At 45.9% G+C, this 19574-nt stretch overlaps 1 protein-coding gene across 1 annotated transcript; it reads left to right on the forward strand.

Annotated features, from left to right (window-relative positions):
* The first annotated feature begins 779 nt into the window (after window positions 1-779).
* Window positions 780-18679, forward strand: Cpt2 (carnitine palmitoyltransferase 2). The gene is made up of 5 exons (XM_021160992.3): window positions 780-1060; window positions 9982-10062; window positions 11585-11691; window positions 15204-16508; window positions 18100-18679. Exons 1-5 carry the CDS (start codon window positions 909-911, stop codon window positions 18429-18431), a joined length of 1977 nt encoding a protein of 658 aa, XP_021016651.1. The 5' UTR covers window positions 780-908; the 3' UTR covers window positions 18432-18679.
* The last annotated feature ends 895 nt before the right edge of the window (window positions 18680-19574 follow it).

The following is a 19574-nucleotide window of genomic DNA, read 5'->3' on the forward strand; positions in this document are numbered from 1 at the left end:
TTCCTTCCTCTTGTTTTGATTAAGACACAGTCCCGTGTAGCCCAGGATGGCTTCCAACTCGCTATGTAGCTGAATATAGGCGAGAATTCTTGACTCTCTGCCTCTGCCTCTCCTTCAGATTACAGGCATGCACCCCCCCAATTCCCAGTTATAATTTTTTAATAATATTTTTATTAGATATTTTCTTTACATTTCAAATGCTATCCCGAAAGTTCCCTATTACACCCCCCGACCCGTCCCCCGCGCCCAGTTATACATTTAAAAAAAAAAAAAAACATTGCCTAGCTGAGCTGGCAGGGCACCTGAGCAGAATTCCAAAGCCACATACTTCAAAGACTTCAGGCTTGGGGAACGCTACACGGACCTAGTATGAGCAAAGTATTCTGCCTAACAAATTATATTGGTGAAATAAGTATGACTATTGTTCAGTAAATCTAGAACTGTGGAGGCGTTTGTTGATCTTGTTCTTCACTTAGAAGACAAAGGTTTGAAATGTTCTTGGTCTCTAGAGACCAAGCCTTGACAAGGATAGGTCTGCCAAATGCCAAGTTTCAGAGTTTCTTTTTTTCTCTACTTTTGATTTCTATCCAGTTCTGTGAAAGGAAAAGAGGTTAGCTTCAGAGGTACATGCCTGCAGGGCAAGAAGCTGGACTTATTATTGTCTAGAGACCGCTTCCGGCCCAGGTGGGCGTGGTCGCCTCTTGGGCGTGGCCACGATGTGGGCGGGCTCTGGGAGAGGCCGAGTGTGGGCGGGGCCACCGCCTATCAGTGCCCGGAAGTGCCCCTGTGGGCGGAGTTGAACTGGACGTTAAGTCTCTGCGGGTGTCCCGGGCCTGAGGGCAGCGGCCTGCTTGCTCGGGAACTCCCTCAGCCACCGCGTCCTCAAGCCGCCGTTGCCGCCCGGGACGATGATGCCGCGCCTGCTGTTGCGTGACTGGCCCCGGTGCCCCTCGCTTGTCCTGGGAGCCCCTAGTCGGCCCTTAAGTGCTGTCTCGGGGCCCGCCGAGTATCTGCAGCACAGCATCGTACCCACCATGCACTACCAGGACAGCCTGCCCAGGTGAGCCCAGCCTCCTGGCCCCGGCCCAGACCCGACTCCTGGTGCTCAGGACTTGCCCTGAACCTCGGGCCCTGGAGGCAGTCACATTCCCCAGCTTGGAAAGCCTGAGACTTTGAAAATTCCCTGGCTCAGAAGATTCAGAAACTTTTAAAGTCCCCTCCGCAACCCTCCGGTCTACAAGTTCATCTTGAATCCTACAAACTCCTGCCCGCTCCATTAATCTTTCAGACAGCTATCCTGAGCCCTACACACTTAATGCCTGAAAATCACCCGAATCCTTTCTACTAGGGTAGTCAATTCCTTGTTTTGTTTTGAGGGTTTGTGTGCCCTAGAACTAGCTCTGTAGACCAGGATGGCCTATTAGAGATCCTCCTGCAGAGTGCTGGGATTAAAGATATAGGGCACCCCCATCAAGGGAGGATAGCCAGTTCCTAACATGGGTCTCCCTTGGGTCAGTGTCCCCTATTCACCTTTACCTGTTGCTGAGAACACCCAGCCCACTCCTCTTCCAGTACCTGTTCTGTTAGTGTCCCATCGGTTGCTGCAAGCACATCTTTATCCTCATTTTAGCATTCTCCATCTTGTGCTCCATCTTCTAAGGTCAGCCTTAACCTAGAACTTTTTCATACCCACCAAACCTTCCTCAGCTCTCGGGTGGTCCCCAACACCCCAACACAACACCTGACCTATCCAAACAGCCCTAATAAGTGTCCGTCACCCCCTCTCCGCAATACCCAGTACTTCCTTAAATATGGAGTCTAGTTTTCTCTTTGATCTCTCAGCTTTGTTCTAGGTTGCCAGAATAGAAATTACCTCCACTCTAAGCCAAACCTAAATTGTCTTTGCATTCATTGTTTATTTCCCAAACCAAGCTCCAAACCTGTTTCAAATCCCTTCTCACTGTCCTGGCCCAGCTGCCAGTGATCCTTCCTGCTCCATCCGGGAAAAGACACACATTGTACCATGGTATTGTTCCCTGCTGCGGGGTTTGTTTTCAAACTCCGTGTCCAGCAGTTATTTAACCCAGTGTCATCTGCCCACCGTGTCTTCTCAGCAAGAACCCAGTGTGCTTATGTGTGAGACCAGCTACAGTGAGGTTATCTGAATTCGGCAGGACGGAGGGGGAAAGAGAAAGGGACTTTGCTATTGCAGGATGAGGGTGTGACCTGGCTTCTCCAGACAGCCTGTGTGAGCTGCACTAATATGTAGGGGAAAGGTGAGGGCTTGGGAAAGAGAGTTTTCATTTGCTGAGTCAGATGGGCACTGACTTTCAGGCAGGCCTGTGCCTCACCCAGGTTTAAGATCAGGTGGACTGTCGGTAGTTTAGAATTGGAAAACTGTAAGAATATTCAACATAGTTTAGTCTTGTCCACAGCACAAACGTCTGTAAGATCCTGGAAGTATAAATAGTATTGCTTGTCGGTGTAGTGGCAGGTTCCTGGAAGTATAAATACTATCACTAGTCAAGGGTAGTGGTGCATACCTTTAATCTTAGCATTCAGAAGGTGGAGGCTGGCTGTGAGTTCAAGGACTGCCTCATCTATATTATGAGTTCCAGGATAGCCAGAGCTACATTTTAGAACCTGTCTTGGAAAAAAAGCCAACGAGCCCCTTTCCTCCAAAAACAAAACAAACAAAATCCAAACCAACCCACCCTACTACTGTATGCTCTCATGGAGCAGCCGACTTTCCTGGTGCTTCATCGTGAAGTGGGAGTTAGATGAGAGACTTTCTGTGTCAGCAATTCCAGACTAGTAAAATATATTCTCTCTCGATGTCACACTTGGCAAGGAGCCCTGACCTTGAGGCCAGGCAGAACTTTGTTTCTGATTTGTATTTGCCATTAGGGCTGCAGTTTTGCAGTTAAATAGCCACGGTCCTCTGTGAGGTGAATGGCAACACAGCTCTTTGGACTGAGTATTAGGAGCCCTTGGGATAAGGAAACCATTGCCATACCCCCTGTTCCTCCTTATCACTGCTTCATTTTAGCCTCAGTGGCCTTGGACTCTGTCTAGAAGGAGCCCTGGAATTATCATCTGCTTAAACTTTTTCAGGTGCTGTGGGTTTTGTTCTTGTAGATACTGAGAGATGCATATCAGGGGTATAGAGAAATGGCTCAGTGGTTAAGAGTGATCGCTGCTCTTGCAGAGGACAAGAGTTCTGCTCCCAGTACCACATCCAGTGGCTCCCAACTGCCTGTAACTCCAGTTCCAGGGAGGAATTAGAATTAAACACGCCATACAAAGCCCTTGTGCAGGTTTGGCACAGAGTACTCAGTAGGCATTCATAAGCATGGTAACTGGAACAAGATGGCAACTGATGTGCTCTGTCAGTGACTTAATGTTAGGGTGGGTGAGGGAGGCCCCATAGAGGAGGTGACACTGATCTAGAATTTAACGTTTACCAAGTGGGAGGAAGAACAGAGCTGCACATCAGGAGAAGGCGCCTGAAACAGTGTTGTACATAGAGAGGCCAAGGGGTAGACATTAGCACCGAGCTACATGGGCCTTGCTGGTTTGTGGCTGGAATGGTTAGTGAGAAGGGACCTTCTGGGGAGTTGTATTAGATCTACAGTGGAACCATGATAATAAATGCCAGTTATCTGTTGCTTCTCATTTAACTACCTACAGTGATAACTGGTGTTCAAACCAATGGGCGCATTCTGTAGGGAACCCATGTGGGAGACAAGGGTGGTAGTCACTTAGGAGTAAATAAATCAAAAACCAAGTTCTGCCTGACCTCAAGGTCAGGGCTCCTTGCCAAGTGTGACATCGATGAGTGTCAGAGAGAATATATTTTACGAGCCCAGAATTGCTGAGACACGAAGTATCTCTTCAGGATGAGGGACCAGGAAAGTCCCTCTGTTCCATGGAGAACATAGAGTAGTAGTGTGGATTGATTTGCTGTTGGTTTGTTTTCAGAGGAGGGGGCTGGCACTAGGGTAGAAACTAATTTCTGAGCTCCAAAGGCATGTCTTCTAGGCCAGACTTGTTGTTTTCCAGAATAACTTTATTCCTAAATGACTCTTGTGAACACTACCCCAATTATAACTAGATTCTATAGACAGAGAAGGCATTTTATCTGTGTTCTTGCAGGAAGAATGCCAGAGTCCCTGCTTTGGGGATGCAGACCGGGTATGGGAGCAGGTGACTCAGTAGCTTACACAGGAGATGAGTCTGCCTAACATTTCCCCTTCATCTTTTTGTTTGTTTGTTTGTCTTTTCAAGACAGGGTTTCTCTGTGTAGCCCTGGCTGTCCTGGAACTCACTCTGTAGACCAGGCTGGCCTCGAACTCAGAGATCTGCCTGCCTCTGCCTCCCAAGTGCTGGGATTAAAGGCATGTGCCACCAGGCCCGGCCCCCTTCATCTTTATTAGGGCAAATGTCTGTTAGGTAGGGATGAGGTGGGACAGGAAAACACGAGAGGTTAAGACAAAGTTGCTGTGAGCATCTCTCCAGACCCTGGCTATAATCTCTTTTTGAGGCCTGATGAGTCACCAGAGCTCTCCTGTCTTGCTCTTGTTACTGAGAGAATGGTTGGGAACACTATTAAAAGAAGATTGTTATAATAAGAGTCTTTGTACCTGTTGCAGAAAGTCCAGTTAAACTGGCTCAAGTAACGACATCTATGAGCTCACACAGGTTTCCAGAATCCACGCCGGTGCTGTCTTGCCTTCCGGTTGAGCGCTTCACTTATGTGATTTTATTCCCAAGCCAGTTTTCTCTTCATGGTTGCAGAGAGGCAGCCAGCACATAAAGCATGCCTTACACCCATCTCTTGGTGACCAAAGACAATGAACATTGTTTGCCATTTCCTAGAAATTCTTAGTCCTGGCTTACTGGTTTTTCCACTGGGTTGACAAAGATCTGACAGGAGGCTGGAAGCCAACATTCAGGGTGGGTCTTCCTACCTCATTAGCCTAAGAAAATTTCTCATAGGCATGGCTGCAGACTGCCCCAACTTAGACAGCTCTGTAGCATGAAATGGTAAAAGGGCAAATCCATGCTATCACCGGTAGGCTCCTGCAGGCTGGCCGGCCTGTTCTCACCTCGTGGAGACTCTGAGTCAGCTCCGAAATCTCTCCACCCAGCTCGCTAAGTTTCCCCTGGCAGGTTGATACCATGCCAACCTCGTACTTCAGAATTCCCACAGCCTTTTGGGGTGCACTTCTTGCAAACCCACACTTTGCTGCTGTATCTTTCTCTCTGAAACCCAGTTGATCCTCCTCGTGAAGGAAAACAGCACACAAACTTAGTTCAGAATCAGCAGTAACTCAATCGCTGGGCGCAAGAACTAGAATCCTAATCTTGTAGCCATATTAAATGTAAATCCTCAGGTGGCGAATCCATTGAAATTACTCCCAGGTGATTCTAGCCTGTGTCAAGTTAACAGTTAAAAACAGTCCTTACAGGCCAGGCAGTGGCGGCGCACACCTTTAATCCCAGCACTTGGGAGGCAGAGGCAGGCAGATTTCTGAGTTTGAGACCAGCCTGGTCTACAGAGTGAGTTCCAGGACAGCTAGGACTATACAGAGAAACCCTGTCTCAAAAAACCATTCAAACCAAACCAAAACAAAAACTGTCCTTGCAACAAGACAGTCTGGGTGGTCTGGTCTGATAGCCCCAAACATCCCCCTGTCTCCAGCTACATCTCATGCTAGCATTGCATCCATATGCTGCCATACTTGCTTTTTAAAAAGTGGGTTCTAGGGCCTCAAACTTAGGCCCTCCTGCTTAAGCACTTTACTGATCCAGCCTTCTTGCCGCCCAGAGTTCACTGTTTTCCAGTGCATCATTTTTAGCACATGCACAGCACTGCAGCCATCACTACTGTCAAATCCAGTTTATCATCCTTCCCCTCAAAGCCTGTCCTTGTTAGTTAGACGCATCCCACTCTGTCTGCCTCCCCTTTGTAGCCCCTGATCTTCCTTCTGGAAGGTGAATTCAGGATTATTGGATGGCAACAGTCAGACATTTTCCAGCGTGTTATCTATAAAGAGAATAAACTTGCAGTTGGCAATAACCTGCCGCTTCTGATTTCACTCAGTCCATGCTTGGAGGAACCCATTAAGGTCGCAATGGCCAAATTAGAGCAATAAACTGTTGCAGTTATACATACAGTCCTGAAAAGACATGAATGTTCAGGGTGAGGAGGGAGGGAAGGAACACATGATGATGTCAAAACCCACAGGACAATTGGAGAGTTTCTAGCTGTATCTTCTATATGATAACAGTTTCAATTATCCATTAATGAGCTCTCAGCTTGATGAAAAGAAAAATAAATAAGAATTGTCACAAAATTGAAAAAAAAAAACCACTTATATGTGTCTGTCTGTGTGTGCACACGTGTATGTACACAAATGCATGCATGTGATGTATGGTAGAGGAGGTCAGAGGACAAATTGCAGCTTCTTTCTCATCTTGTGGTCCCCGGAGATCAAACTCAGGTCATTAGGCTTGGAGGCAAGTGCCTTTACTCACTGGGCCCTCTTCCTGGCTCCTGCCACTGAGTTTGATAGAGAAAGACCTGGAAATGGTGAAGAAAATACCTAATTTAAAAAAAAAAAAAAAAAGGAAAAAGGAAAAAAAAAAGACCTGGAGATGGGTTCTTCTTGGGAGTGGTTTATTATTAAAAGAGCAAGTGTGTTATAATAGCAAATTTGAACTGGCATATTGGCTCACCTCTATAATCTCAGCACTTAGAAGGCTGAGGCAGGAGGATTGCCATGAGTTCCAGTCCAGCCTGGGCTTTGTAGCATGATATTGTCCCCAAAACAACAACCAAGCAAGTTTGAACTTTTGTGGCCCAAGTATTGCTGTCTTCAGTTATGCTATGATATAGCAAAATGACCTTCAAGAGTCTTGTCTTCTGCCAGGTGAGGTGGTCCATACCTTTAATCTCAGCACTTGGGAGGCAGAAGCAGGTGGATCTCTGTGAGTTCAAGGCCACTCAGGTCTACATAGTTAGACCTTATTTCTAAGTAAGTAAATAAATACATACATAAATAAATTTGGACTGGAGAGATGGCTCAGCAGTTAAGAGTATCAGCTGCTGCTCTTCCAGAGGACCTGGGTCCAATTCCCAGCATCCACAGGGCAGCTCACAGCTGTCGTAACTTCAGTTCCAGGGCATCTGACACCCTCACACAGACATGCATGCATGTAAAATAAGAAAGAAAGAGAAGAGGGAGGTACATCCCAAGCCATGCTCAAAAAGAAAGAAAAAAAAAAAGAGTAAAAGGTAAAAGATCAATCAAGCCTTCTCCGAATCCCCAGCCTCCAGAGCATAAGTTTTTCTTTGTAAATGATGTTGTCTCGATTTGTGACAGCATAAAACAGTCTAATGCTGGGTAGAAGAGGAAGTAACTAGTTAATTCATCAGATATAAGTTTATCAGAAACCTTCCCTATGTTGACCCATGTACCAATGGTTACCAGAGAAGAAGCTCGATAGAAGGAATTAGTAGTGTAAAGGCCTTCTCTATAAGATACCATAGCCAAAAGAAGCAGTTCTATGCCCCTCTTCCTGGCTTCATTCTCACTGACCTCTGCTGGTGGCTGGAAACTTCTAGAAATTTCCATCCCAGGGTCCATCCCAGGAGATCTTCTAGAGTGAGCTCACACAAATCTCTCCTCCTCTAAGTTATTTTGCTCGGGACTTTTGTCACAGCAACAAAAAACCTCTTGCATTGTGTAATTAGTAATTTAAAACAAAGTCACCACTCTGAAAATGTCCATATTCTATTGAAGAAAGTGCAATCAGGATAGAATTGATCATTCAGAAGTTTTTATTAAGTTTTTATTATTCACAAACTACTGTTGTCTCTGATTTAGGATTTTCCTTAAAACGGGAAAACTCCTTAATACCTTTAGTGTTAAAACTAATACGTTTAAATAATACATTTTGTAGTTATACAGTGGCTGAGGTGATATTTGGGACTTCCTGTGTGAGTCAGTGCCTAAAAGGGGATCAGTGAGATCAAAGGGTCCAGAATGATTGGTTACTGGGGGCATCTAAGTTCACAGTGGCTGTAAATAATTTGCATTTATCCTTATTATCAAATTATAGATATGTATACATTTAAAAATAAATAGATGCAGTATAACATATCATAAACCAAGCTATGTAGCCAGGTGGTGGTGGCCCTTGCCTTGAAATTAATCCCAGCACTTGGAAGGCAGAGGCAGGCATATCTGGGCCAGCCTGGTCTACAGAGCAGTTTCCAAGACAGCCAAAACTCCGTTACACAAAGAAACTCTGTCTCTAAAAACAAACAAGCAAACAAACAAATAAATAAAGCAAGCTGAGCCGGGCTTTGCTTTGTGGATTTCCGTGAGTGACTGATAAAGTTCAGTATTTTGCATGTAACTCTTAATTTCATCTTGGTAGAAGTAAAGTAAGAAGCTATTGTGTTAATGCTGGGTTGTGTGTATCTTTCAATAAAGTTATTGAAATGGCAGAGAAGATAGATGTCATGGTGTCTGGGGAATCTGCTGCTAGCGAGTTAGTCAGCATTGTGTGTGTGCCCTTGCTGTTGTTTGAGCACATGGGGATGCCTAGCGATCGCTGATGGGATGCTGGTGCTGCGCATGGAGTAATGATCGGTTTCTGCCTTTCAATGTAGGCAGCCTCCGTATCGAGCTGTTTGGGGCAGGTGGTTCCTTTCCTTTCCTTTTCTTTTTTTTTTTTTCCTGAGACAGGGTTTCTCTGTATAGTCCTGGCTGTCCTGGAACTCACTCTGTAGAGTAGGCTGGCTTCAAACTCATAGAGATCTGCCTGCCTCTGTCTCCCAGGTGCTGGGATGTAGGGGGTGGTTCTGATGTCTTGATTGGGAATCTGCTTGTGAACACTGAGAGTCCTGCTCCCCAATTGGTTCTTGATCAATCAATAAAGATGCTAGCGACCAATGAGCTGGGCAGAATAGGGGGACTTCCAGTTTCCTCCTCTGGCAGGCTAGCAGACTCGGGAGGGGAGAAAGAGATTCACCATGCTTTGGAGGGAGAAAAGCCACCAGTCATGTGAGATCTAAGGTGGAGTAGCCGTTAGCCACTTCCCCAACTAAGCCTGGGGTAGCAGGTGGGAGGTTAGCAGCATAACTAAGCTGAGGGCAGATAGAGGACTAAAGGTAACTGAGCAACTGAAGCTGGGGCAGATTTAGGGTGCTGAGCTGAGAGTGAAAAGGAAGGCTCCATAACTGAGGAAGGCTTAGAAGAGCCTGGCCAGTGAGCTAGAGCAGTATAAAAAATAAGTGCACGTGCGTGTGCTTGTGCGTGTGCGTGTGTTTGTTTCATCTGAGAATCCGAGGGAACCTAGGTGGGTTAATGAAATCTGCCCAGAGCTTAAAGTGGGGTAGCAAAAACTACACACAAGACTGGGAATAAAGGCATGAGTCTCCACATCTGGCTTTGTTTTACTCTTGTAAAATGCTCAACAATATTTTACAAACAAAGCTTTTTCCTTTCATCATGATGTTCAGTCAAAAGGTAGGACTTAGTACTGAACAGTGTTAGCAGTTGGTATAACTGGCCAGGAAACGGGATGCTGGGGGAGCCTCTGCTTTCCCATTTTGAATATTATTATTATTATTATTAAAATACTTTTGTAGACATTTTACAGGAATAGAATAGGATAGACTTAACTGTTGATGCAGTAGTAAACTCATCAGCTCTGTTTGTTACTGCTCTCTCATTTACTGTGGTGTTAGAATCAAACCTAGGACCTCATGCATGCTATGCTAGTGAAGTAAGTGCTCCGCGCTGACCTGCATCCCAGCCCTGTCCATCAAGTCTGGCTTGGTACTGGCTTTCCCATTTTCTAGAAAGGGAATGAATTATCCAGTACTTGGTTTACTAGTTTGGCTTGCAAAGCTTCTTGGTGCCTTCCTGTGCTGTCAGCCTCACACCGACTTTGTGTTCTCTCTAGGCTACCTATCCCTAAACTTGAAGACACCATGAAGAGATACCTCAGTGCACAGAAGCCTCTCTTGAATGACAGCCAGTTCAGGTAAACACCGTGAACCTGGAGAACCATTGCTAACAGGTAGAATTGAAGGGAGGCTAACAAAAGTGGTCACAGACCAAACTTCAAAGGATATTAGTGACCTAACAGAGCCTCCTGAACCTAGAACTTGGGTTTTACATTTGCAAATTCAGGAATTAGGTTTTCATTCTCAAAGGACTAGTCAAGCTGGGGTAAGTCCCTCTAGTGAGACTCAGCAGGAGATGGTTTATAAGCCGGGGTGGCATGTTTGTGCTTAATTTTGGGAGGCTGGCTAGTACTGATCGCATTCAAGAGTCCAGTGTTCTGGGGAGGGAGGCCCATAAAAGGTTACACAGCAGACCAGAGTCTGCTTGCTGAAGACGTTCACCAGATGGACCCTGTGCCCCAAACACATGGCCTTTTAAAAATCTCAGAATGAGACCTTACGTGGACACCAGGTTGTTGCAGATGTAATTGATGTAGATGAAGTTCTACTGGGATTGGGCAGCTCCCTAACCCAGCACTACTGATGTCCTTAAGAGTCGTTGACAGCCATAAAGAACCAGGTAGAGACTGGACTGTTGTGTCCACAAGCTAAGAACACCAAGGACTGTTGCCAACACCAAAAGCCAAGAGAACACTAGCCTCCAGGGCTCCTGGAGAGTAAAACTCTAGGGGTTTTTGTTTGCTTGCTAGTGGTGTTGTTTTGAGACAGGGCCTTTGTACATAGTACTGGTTGTCCTGGAACTCACTATATAGAGTAAGCTGGCCTTGAACTCACAGAGTTCTGCCCCTCTCTCCGTTCCAGAGTGGTCATATCAAAGGCATGTATCACCACACTAGGTTTTCATCCGTATTGGGTTTGTGGCTTCTGTAAGAGCAACCTTAGGAAACCAACCCAGCCCAGACTCTGAAGAGAACATTGCTTGTTGTCAGAGAGGACTGCATCAAAGCCTTGTAGAGTAGCAGAATCGGTGCTGTTTCCCACACTGGAGTTTTCTGTACAGATTCCTAGTCATTAGAGTCACAGAGCCCTTCACTGCACAGGAAAAGAAACAGGAGAGCTGTTCATAGTCTAGGCCTCTGCTTTGAGATAGTCATCTACAGACTTTAACAATGCAATGGCTTCCAGTTACTGTGTCCTGTTCTCCTCTGTCCCAAGCTTTATCTTTTTTAATTCCTCGAGATGACATTATTATCTTTTTTATGCAAATAGAAACTGAGACCTGGAGAGATGAGCATCTTGTCTGAAGCCACCCAGTTTGAATGTGGCAGAGCTAGGATTCTTACTTGGCCCCTTTTGACCCAGAGCTTTCCTCTGCTCCTCCGTTTGGCCTCCTGTGGACAAGTGGTTCTGTGAGAAGCCACTGGCCTTCCAGTTCCCTAAGTGTAGACATTTTAAGCTGATCTGTGCTCTTCTCTTCGGATCTTATTTCCAGGTTCTGGGATATACTTTTGGGGACCCAGAGTGTGAGTTCCTGGCCAGGAAGCTGTAAATCATGCATCCCCCACTGTGGTTTGATCTGTCTTTTCTTGAAAATTACAGGAAGACAGAAGTGTTGTGTAAGGATTTTGAGAACGGCATTGGGAAGGAGCTGCATGCGCACCTGGTCGCTCAGGATAAACAGAATAAGCACACCAGCTACATCTCAGGTAGGTTGGCACGGGGCGGGGCGGGGGGTGGTCATCATGCCCCTCAGGCATCCCAGCTCCTTCCCTTCCTGTGTGTGTGGACCCAGCACTTACGCAGGTGTGCACTGGCATCCACACAAGACCAGTAGCTTGCCTTTACAGTACATGGGCTTGAGACAGAACTTAATCGATTCTGTCTGAAAACGATGCAGGAGTCCTGTGTCGTGAGCGTCCTTCAGTTCTGCACTGCTGTCCTCTGCAGCCTTGTCTCACATGCCTCTCTGATGCGAGCCAGTCATGTGTCAGCTAACCTGCTGCGTCTTGCTTCCCGAACTGTCCCCATGTCCTCGTGCACATCCTGTTACTGGCAGGTCCTCAGCCATCCAGGTAGAGCAGTTGGTCTGAGGACACCCAGCTCTCTTTGCTTTCGGTCTAGAGTTTGTGGTGGTCTCTCCTGTTCTTACACTTAAAAAAATTAGGTGTTTTTTAATTTAAAAAGTTCTGGTGGTGCAGGCTGCTAGGATATGCCGAAGGAGGCAGAGGCAGGAGGATCTGGAGTTCAAGACCAGCCTGGGATACACATTTTAATTTAAAAAGTGTTTTATTGTTTAGATGGTCAGGCTTGACAACACCACTTTACCATGGAGCCATTTTCTTGGCCCATTGTTTATAGTTTTACCAATTATGCATACATACAGGTTAAAGAGCCATATAGGCTGGAGAGATGGCTTAGCAGTTAAGAGCACTTACTGCTCTTGTAGAGCTGGGTCTGGTTACTGGCACCCATGTGAGGTAGCTCACAAGTGCTGTTAGCTCCAGTCCCAGGAGATTCAGCCCCTTCTTCTGGCCTCTGGGTTCCTGCACACAGACTGAGCACATATACTAATGCAGACTCATTCATGCATACATTTTTTTAAAAAATCAAAATATCTTATAAGACTTGTTGGGATAAACAGAAGTTGGCCTACCCTCCCTAATTTCTTACTTTTTACTTGACTATTTGACCATTTACTGACTGGGATGTTGCTATGTGACCTAAGCTGGCCTTGGACTTGTGATTCCCCTGACTCTGCCTCCTAAGAACTGATGCCACCACATCTAGCTTTTTTTTTTTTTTTTCCCTTCAGGTCTTGTTTCCTCTAAATTATATACTCACATTACTCCCCTTTGTTTTAAGCTGCCTGTTGACATTTCACTAACAAAAGTTAGACCTTAGAAGTCTTGTATTTCTTTCTTGCACATATAGAAACACACACACATGCTCCCATACCTTCGTTTGCACACTATAGTCACGATTTTGGTTACCTCTGTGGCTATGCTCACACTGGTATAGTCCTATACATGTGGCTGTTGCTAGGATTGTTTTTCATTACCAACTTCTCATTTTCTCTGGTTACTAACGCTCTCATTCTTTTGTTTAGTTTTCTATATGTTTAGTTGTTAATTTATCGCCTGATACCCCCAAGCTGTCAGAATGTCTTCTGAGTGCATGAACGCACCCCAGCTGTTCTATGAGCTTTCTTATTTATTTATTTATTTATTTATTTATTTATTTATTTATTTATTTGAGACAGAGTTTCACTGTGTAATCCTGGCTGTCCTGGAACTTTCCCTGTAGTCCAGGCTGGCCTTAAACTCAGAGATGCACCTACCTCTGTCTGCCTCTGCTGGAACTAAAGGTACGAGCCACCATCACCTGGCTGGCTTTAATCCTTTTGACAGTATCTGTTCCAGGACTTCTAGATTGTTCCTGTCAGATCTGTGAACTCTTGACCTGTAGTGAAGCTGCGCTTGCTTTCTCTCTCTCTCTCTCTCTCTCTCTCTCTGCATCTTTTCCCTTTGGTTTTATTTTCACTCTTGGCATATTTACGGTCAGCCATGGCATCTCTTCAGCCTTCCCTCTTGTTGGGACTCTGGTTTCTTGGGCTTCATATTTTCCTCTCTCTTGGCTCCACCTTCGCTGTTTTCAGAGACCTTTGCCTTTTGGGAGCAGAACACAGGAAGCAGTCTCAGTGTCCCGTGCATCCTTGAGTGGTGGGCACTTGGTTTGGCTGGGTTGGAAAATGACTGTGCCACAGGATTTTGAAAGCTATTTTCCATTGTCTGTTAGCTCCAATTGTTTCTGTTGATAATTCTGATAGTAATCTGAGTGTTCCTAGTTTTATTTATTTGTGTCCCCAGTGTTCTGACGTTTCATCTGCTGTATTTTGGTGTATGTGTGTCCCTACCTATTTTTGCTGTGTCACTGACTGAGCCCTCCTGTGGAAGCTCATGCCCTTCTGTCCTGGGACGTGTGTTGGTTTACTTACTTCGTTTCTTCTCATCTGCTGAAGATGTCTCTCTCTGTGTGCTGGTTTGGGTGTGCATGTCCGAGTCCTCCCATCTCTTGTTTCTGTCGTAGTTTCCATCTCTTGCTCTTTTCTTCTAATGCCTTAGAAATTTAGTTTCTCTTTGAACTCTTCTGTGGAATTTCTAATTCCTGGTCTCTGTTCTCCACTTACCCACTCTGCTCCACCAGCTCTTTTTCAGTCAGGATTACATTTTTTTTCAATATTTACTGTGTGTGTGAGTGTGTGTGTGTGTGTGTATGTGTGTGTGTGCGGGCGTGCGCTCACATGCAGCTGTCATAGGACAACTTGTAGGTCTTGGATCTCTCTTATACTGTAAGTCCTCAGGATCTAACTCAGGCCATCAGGCTTAGTGGCAGGCAACCTTACCGAGCTTGTTGTGAAGATTCTTTTTACAGTTTATGTTTAGCATGTCAAGTTTCCTACTCTTACTTCCCATGCCCTCGCTTCTCCGAGTCCCTCTCCCGTCTGTCTTGCCTTGCGTGTGATGCTAATGAGTGAGGTGTTCTCTGGGGGAAGGTAGGGTGGGGCTGCTCAGTTTTAGACATAGTTTTTGTGGGTGTGTTCAGCTGTTGCTTTGGGTGTCTCAGTGGTGGTGTCTGATTAGATTCTCTAGGAAGGGGTTTCTAGAGTGCCTCACTGAGTGTAATGTAGAGAAATGGGGTGGGGGAGGACCTGGGAGCTCAGTTGGGATGTCTTCCAGCTTATCTTGATGGAGAGAACAAGAGTGGGAAGGAATTATAGAGCAGTAGGCATACGTGCAATGGTACCATTTCACCCTGGTCCTCTGGGAGGCCTGCTGCATGAAGCAGGTTGTATTTGGCCTTCTTGCTAGGTTGAAATCAGCCTTCTTCCATCTGTCTTGGGCATTACCAGTCGCCTAGTGAAAAAACAAAACAAAACATATCCATTAACTGATGAATGGATAAACAGAATGTACTATATCCATGTTACATGCATGTTACACCTGGGTGAACCTCAGAACCACTATTGAAAGTAACAGAATCCAGCATAAGACCATGCTAATATGCTAAGATACTGCTAATATGGCATAAATCACTGTGCACCAAATACACTCGCCTTCTTGAAGTTGGTATCATTTCTGCCACCTAAGCTGGAATTCGCTTCTTTCTTAAATTTTATTTTTAGATACAGCATTAGCTCTTTATATTTTCTCTTTCTTAGGTCCCTGGTTTGATATGTATTTAACTGCTCGAGACTCCGTCGTTTTAAACTTTAATCCATTCATGGCATTCAATCCGGACCCGAAGTCTGAGTATAATGACCAGCTCACCAGGGCCACCAACTTGACTGTTTCTGCAGTGCGGTTTCTGAAGACACTTCGGGCTGGCCTTCTAGAGCCAGAAGTGTTCCACTTGAACCCTGCCAGAAGTGACACGGATGCCTTCAAAAGACTCATCCGCTTTGTTCCTTCCTCTCTGTCCTGGTATGGAGCCTACCTGGTCAACGCATATCCCCTGGATATGTCCCAGTATTTTCGGCTTTTCAATTCAACTCGTATACCCAAACCCAGTCGTGATGAACTCTTTACTGATACCAAGGCTAGACACCTCCTGGTCCTAAGAAAAGGACATTTCTATGTCTTTGATGTCCTCGATCAAGATGGGAACATTGTGAATCCCTTAGAAATCCAGGCACATCTAAAGTATATTCTCTCAGACAGCAGCCCTGTGCCCGAGTTTCCCCTGGCTTATTTGACCAGTGAGAACCGAGATGTCTGGGCAGAGCTCAGACAGAAGTTGATTCTTGGTGGCAACGAGGAAACCCTGAGGAAAGTGGACTCTGCTGTCTTCTGCCTCTGCTTAGATGACTTCCCGATGAAGGATCTTGTTCACCTGTCACACACCATGCTGCACGGCGACGGCACAAACCGCTGGTTTGATAAGTCCTTTAACCTCATTGTAGCCAAGGATGGCACTGCTGCAGTCCACTTCGAACATGCGTGGGGGGATGGTGTAGCAGTCCTTAGGTTTTTCAATGAAGTGTTCAGAGACAGCACTCAGACCCCTGCCATTGCTCCCCAGAGCCAGCCGGCCGCCACCGACTCCTCCGTGTCTGTGCAGAAGCTCAGTTTTAAGCTCAGCAGTGCTCTAAAGGCTGGCGTCACCGCTGCTAAGGAAAAGTTCGATACCACCATGAAAACCCTCACCATTGACGCCATTCAGTTTCAGAGAGGTGGCAAGGAATTCTTGAAGAAGAAGAAGCTGAGCCCTGATGCAGTGGCCCAGCTGGCCTTCCAGATGGCTTTCCTGCGACAGTACGGCCAGACAGTGGCTACCTATGAATCCTGCAGCACTGCAGCCTTCAAACACGGCCGCACAGAGACTATCCGCCCAGCTTCCATCTTTACTAAGAGATGCTCCGAGGCGTTTGTTAGGGAGCCCTCCAAGCACAGTGTGGATGAGCTTCAGCACATGATGGCTGAGTGCTCCAAATACCATGGCCAGCTGACCAAAGAAGCAGCGATGGGTAAGGCATGCTGGGTAAGGCACGGGTGGGGAGAATACCTTGGGTCTGGCCTTCGTTGAGCCTCGTGAGCCTCGGTAATGGTCCACTCACATCCGATCCCTTACCCACCACTAGGTTTAATCTACTTGCCAACTCCCAAATGATCTTTTCCCTGTGCTGTGTTGAAACAGCCAAAGCAGCCCCTAGCAATCAGAAGCTAAGGTGACACAGCAGGGAACACGGCAGTTAAAGTTGATCTCAGCTGCAGCAAACTGCTTGTTTTGTTGTTGCTTTGTTTCCCCCTGGCCCCTCATTGGTCATCAGACACGTTTTTTGCCTGTTTAGGATTTCTAAGCCTGCCCTCTTATTTCATCTCAGCTACAGTAGGTTGGCTCTGTAAAGAGTTCGTCTCAGAAGCTCATGACAGTTACTAATTTATTTGGGTTTCTGAGACAGGGTTTCCCAGTGTAGCTCTGGCTGTCCTGGAACTCTAGGTAAACCAGGCTGTCCTCAGAGATCTGCCTGCCTCTGTTTCTGCTGGATTATTTTCCTTCAAATCTTTGTGATAAAATTCAAGAGCTGGAAAGAACTTTGAGGATTCTCATAGTCCAGTCCTGTTATGTAGCAATTAATAGCGCCCTGGAATGAAGAAGTGCTCAAGGCGTGTAGTTACTCTTTGCCCACTTTTAAGTTAGGAAGCTAAGCCACTGGCCCAGGTTACACATGGTTGAGATTAGAACCCCTCAAGAAGCAGTGATGGGCGAGGCGTGGGTGAGGTACGTGTTTGTGTGTGTGTGTGTGTGTGTTGTTGTTGTTGTTGAGGAATGAACCCAGGACTTTACCCATTGAGCCTTATTTCAGCTGTGAAGTTCATTGTACCATCTGGCTCTGAAATGATTCAGTCTTTTTGTTTAATTATTTTACATGTATTGTTTTATTGTGTGAGTGTTTTGCTGAACCTGTATGTATGTGCACCATGTGCATTCCTGATGCCTGTGGAAGTCAGAAAAGGGCATCATAACCTGGAACTAGAGTCACAGGAGTTGTGAGCCGCCATGTCAGTTCCGAGAATTGAACCAGGCCATCTGCAACTCATGCTCCACTAGGCTACCTCTAGAGCCCTTGTTTGTTTGTTTGTTTGTTTGTTTGTTTGTTTGTTTGTTTGTTTTCTCTCTATGTAGTCCTGGCTGACCTGAAAATCAATGAGTGTACCAGACTGGCCATGAACTCACAGAGATCCTCCTGTCTCTGCCTCCTGAGTTTTGGGATATTAAAGGTGTGTGACACCATGCATGGCCTTCATTTGTTTTTGACACATGGTTTTTGCCACTTTGTCCATGCTGTCCTTAAACTTGTAATCCTCTTGCCTCAGCTTCCCTAGTGCTGGGAGTACAGTTATGCACCACGTTCAGTTCATCATGTTTCCGTGTTAGGTTCATGTTTAGCCCATCTGTTGGCAGCTGAGAATAGAGTAAGCTGGAGGCGTGCGTGCAGTGGTAGAGAAGACCCTTCTCTCGGCTTTTGTGTAGTGGTTCCTACTGTGGTTGGGGTCATCTACACTGTCTTCACGGTGAGGTCCTGAGAGTCTGAATTTTCATTTTGTCTCTGACAGGCCAGGGCTTTGACCGACACTTGTTTGCTCTACGGTATCTGGCAGCAGCCAGAGGGGTCACCCTGCCTGAGCTCTATCAGGACCCTGCGTACCAGCGGATAAACCACAACATCCTGTCCACCAGCACTCTGAGCAGCCCAGCAGTGAGCCTTGGTGGCTTTGCCCCTGTGGTCCCTGATGGCTTTGGCATTGCGTATGCTGTTCATGATGACTGGATAGGCTGCAATGTCTCCTCCTATTCAGGACGCAATGCCCGAGAGTTTCTCCACTGTGTCCAGAAGTGCTTGGAAGACATGTTCGATGCCCTAGAAGGCAAAGGCATCAAAACTTAGCTTCTTGGTCAGTGAAAAGCCTCCATTCTTCCTCATGAACATGTGTTCATGTAGCTGGAAGGTACCATCCTGCCAACAAAACTAGTTCCTTGTGCTCGAACAGCCGGTGCTGCAGGTGTGAGCAGAAGATCCCAACTGAAGGTAATGAGAGACTGCAGCTCTAAAGCCCTTTCTTAAGGAGATAGGGTTGGAAAGCTAACTCAGCTGTATTTATTGTTTAAATAGAAATAAACCCAGTGTTGCTTGCAGATCTGGCTCCTTTTTCCTTATCCTCCACCTTGTTTCCTAATCCCCCAAAGGACTTTCCAACGGCATGAACAGGTTGCACAGTGACCTTGGGGTACCAATCTTGGGGTGGCATGGGCCCTGTTTGCCTGTAAGCTTGTCCCAGTCTCTGGGATTCAGTCTATTTAAAAGCACTCCTTCCTAAGGTGTGAACTTGCAGGCCAGCTGGAGCAGGAGCTTATCCATGGTTAGAAGACCACTTCATTTTATTCTTCTCTAGCCAGGGAAGAAACTCTAGTGCGTTCGTTCTTTTCCCTTTCTTTTCTTTTCTTTTCTTTTCTTTTCTTTACTTTTCTTTTCCTTTCTTTCTTTCTTTCTTTCTTTCTTTCTTTCTTTCTTTCTTTTTCTTTTCTTCCTTCCTTCCTTCCTTTCTCTTTCTTTCTTTCTTTCTTTCTTTCATTTGTTTTTATTTTTAGGTTTTTTTAAAATTAATTATTATTTTTTCTTTTTCTTTTTTTTTGTTTTTGTTTTTTGTTTGGTTGGTTTTGGTTTTTCGAGACAGGGTTTCTCTGTGTAGCCCTGGCTGTCCTGGAACTCACTCTGTAAACCATGCTGGCCTCGAACTCAGAAATCTGCCTGCCTCTGCCTCCCAAATGCTGGGATTAAAGGCGTGTACCACCATGCCCGACTATTTTTTTCTTCTTAAGACAATGTTTCTCTGTATCCTGGAACTTGCTCTGCAGGCCAGGCTGGCCTCAAACTCAGAGATCCACCTACCTCTGCCTCCCAAGTGCTAGGCCGTCACCACCTGCTTATTTTTTAAATTTTTATTTTTATTTTATTTTATGTGCATTGGTGTGAGGGTGTCAGGATCCCCTGGAACTACAGTTACAGACAGTTGTTAGATGCCATGTGGGT

This window comes from Mus caroli, unplaced genomic scaffold (assembly GCF_978045245.1).
Source record: "Mus caroli unplaced genomic scaffold, Mus_caroli_1 scaffold_6, whole genome shotgun sequence".
NCBI classification, from domain to species: domain Eukaryota; kingdom Metazoa; phylum Chordata; class Mammalia; order Rodentia; family Muridae; genus Mus; species Mus caroli.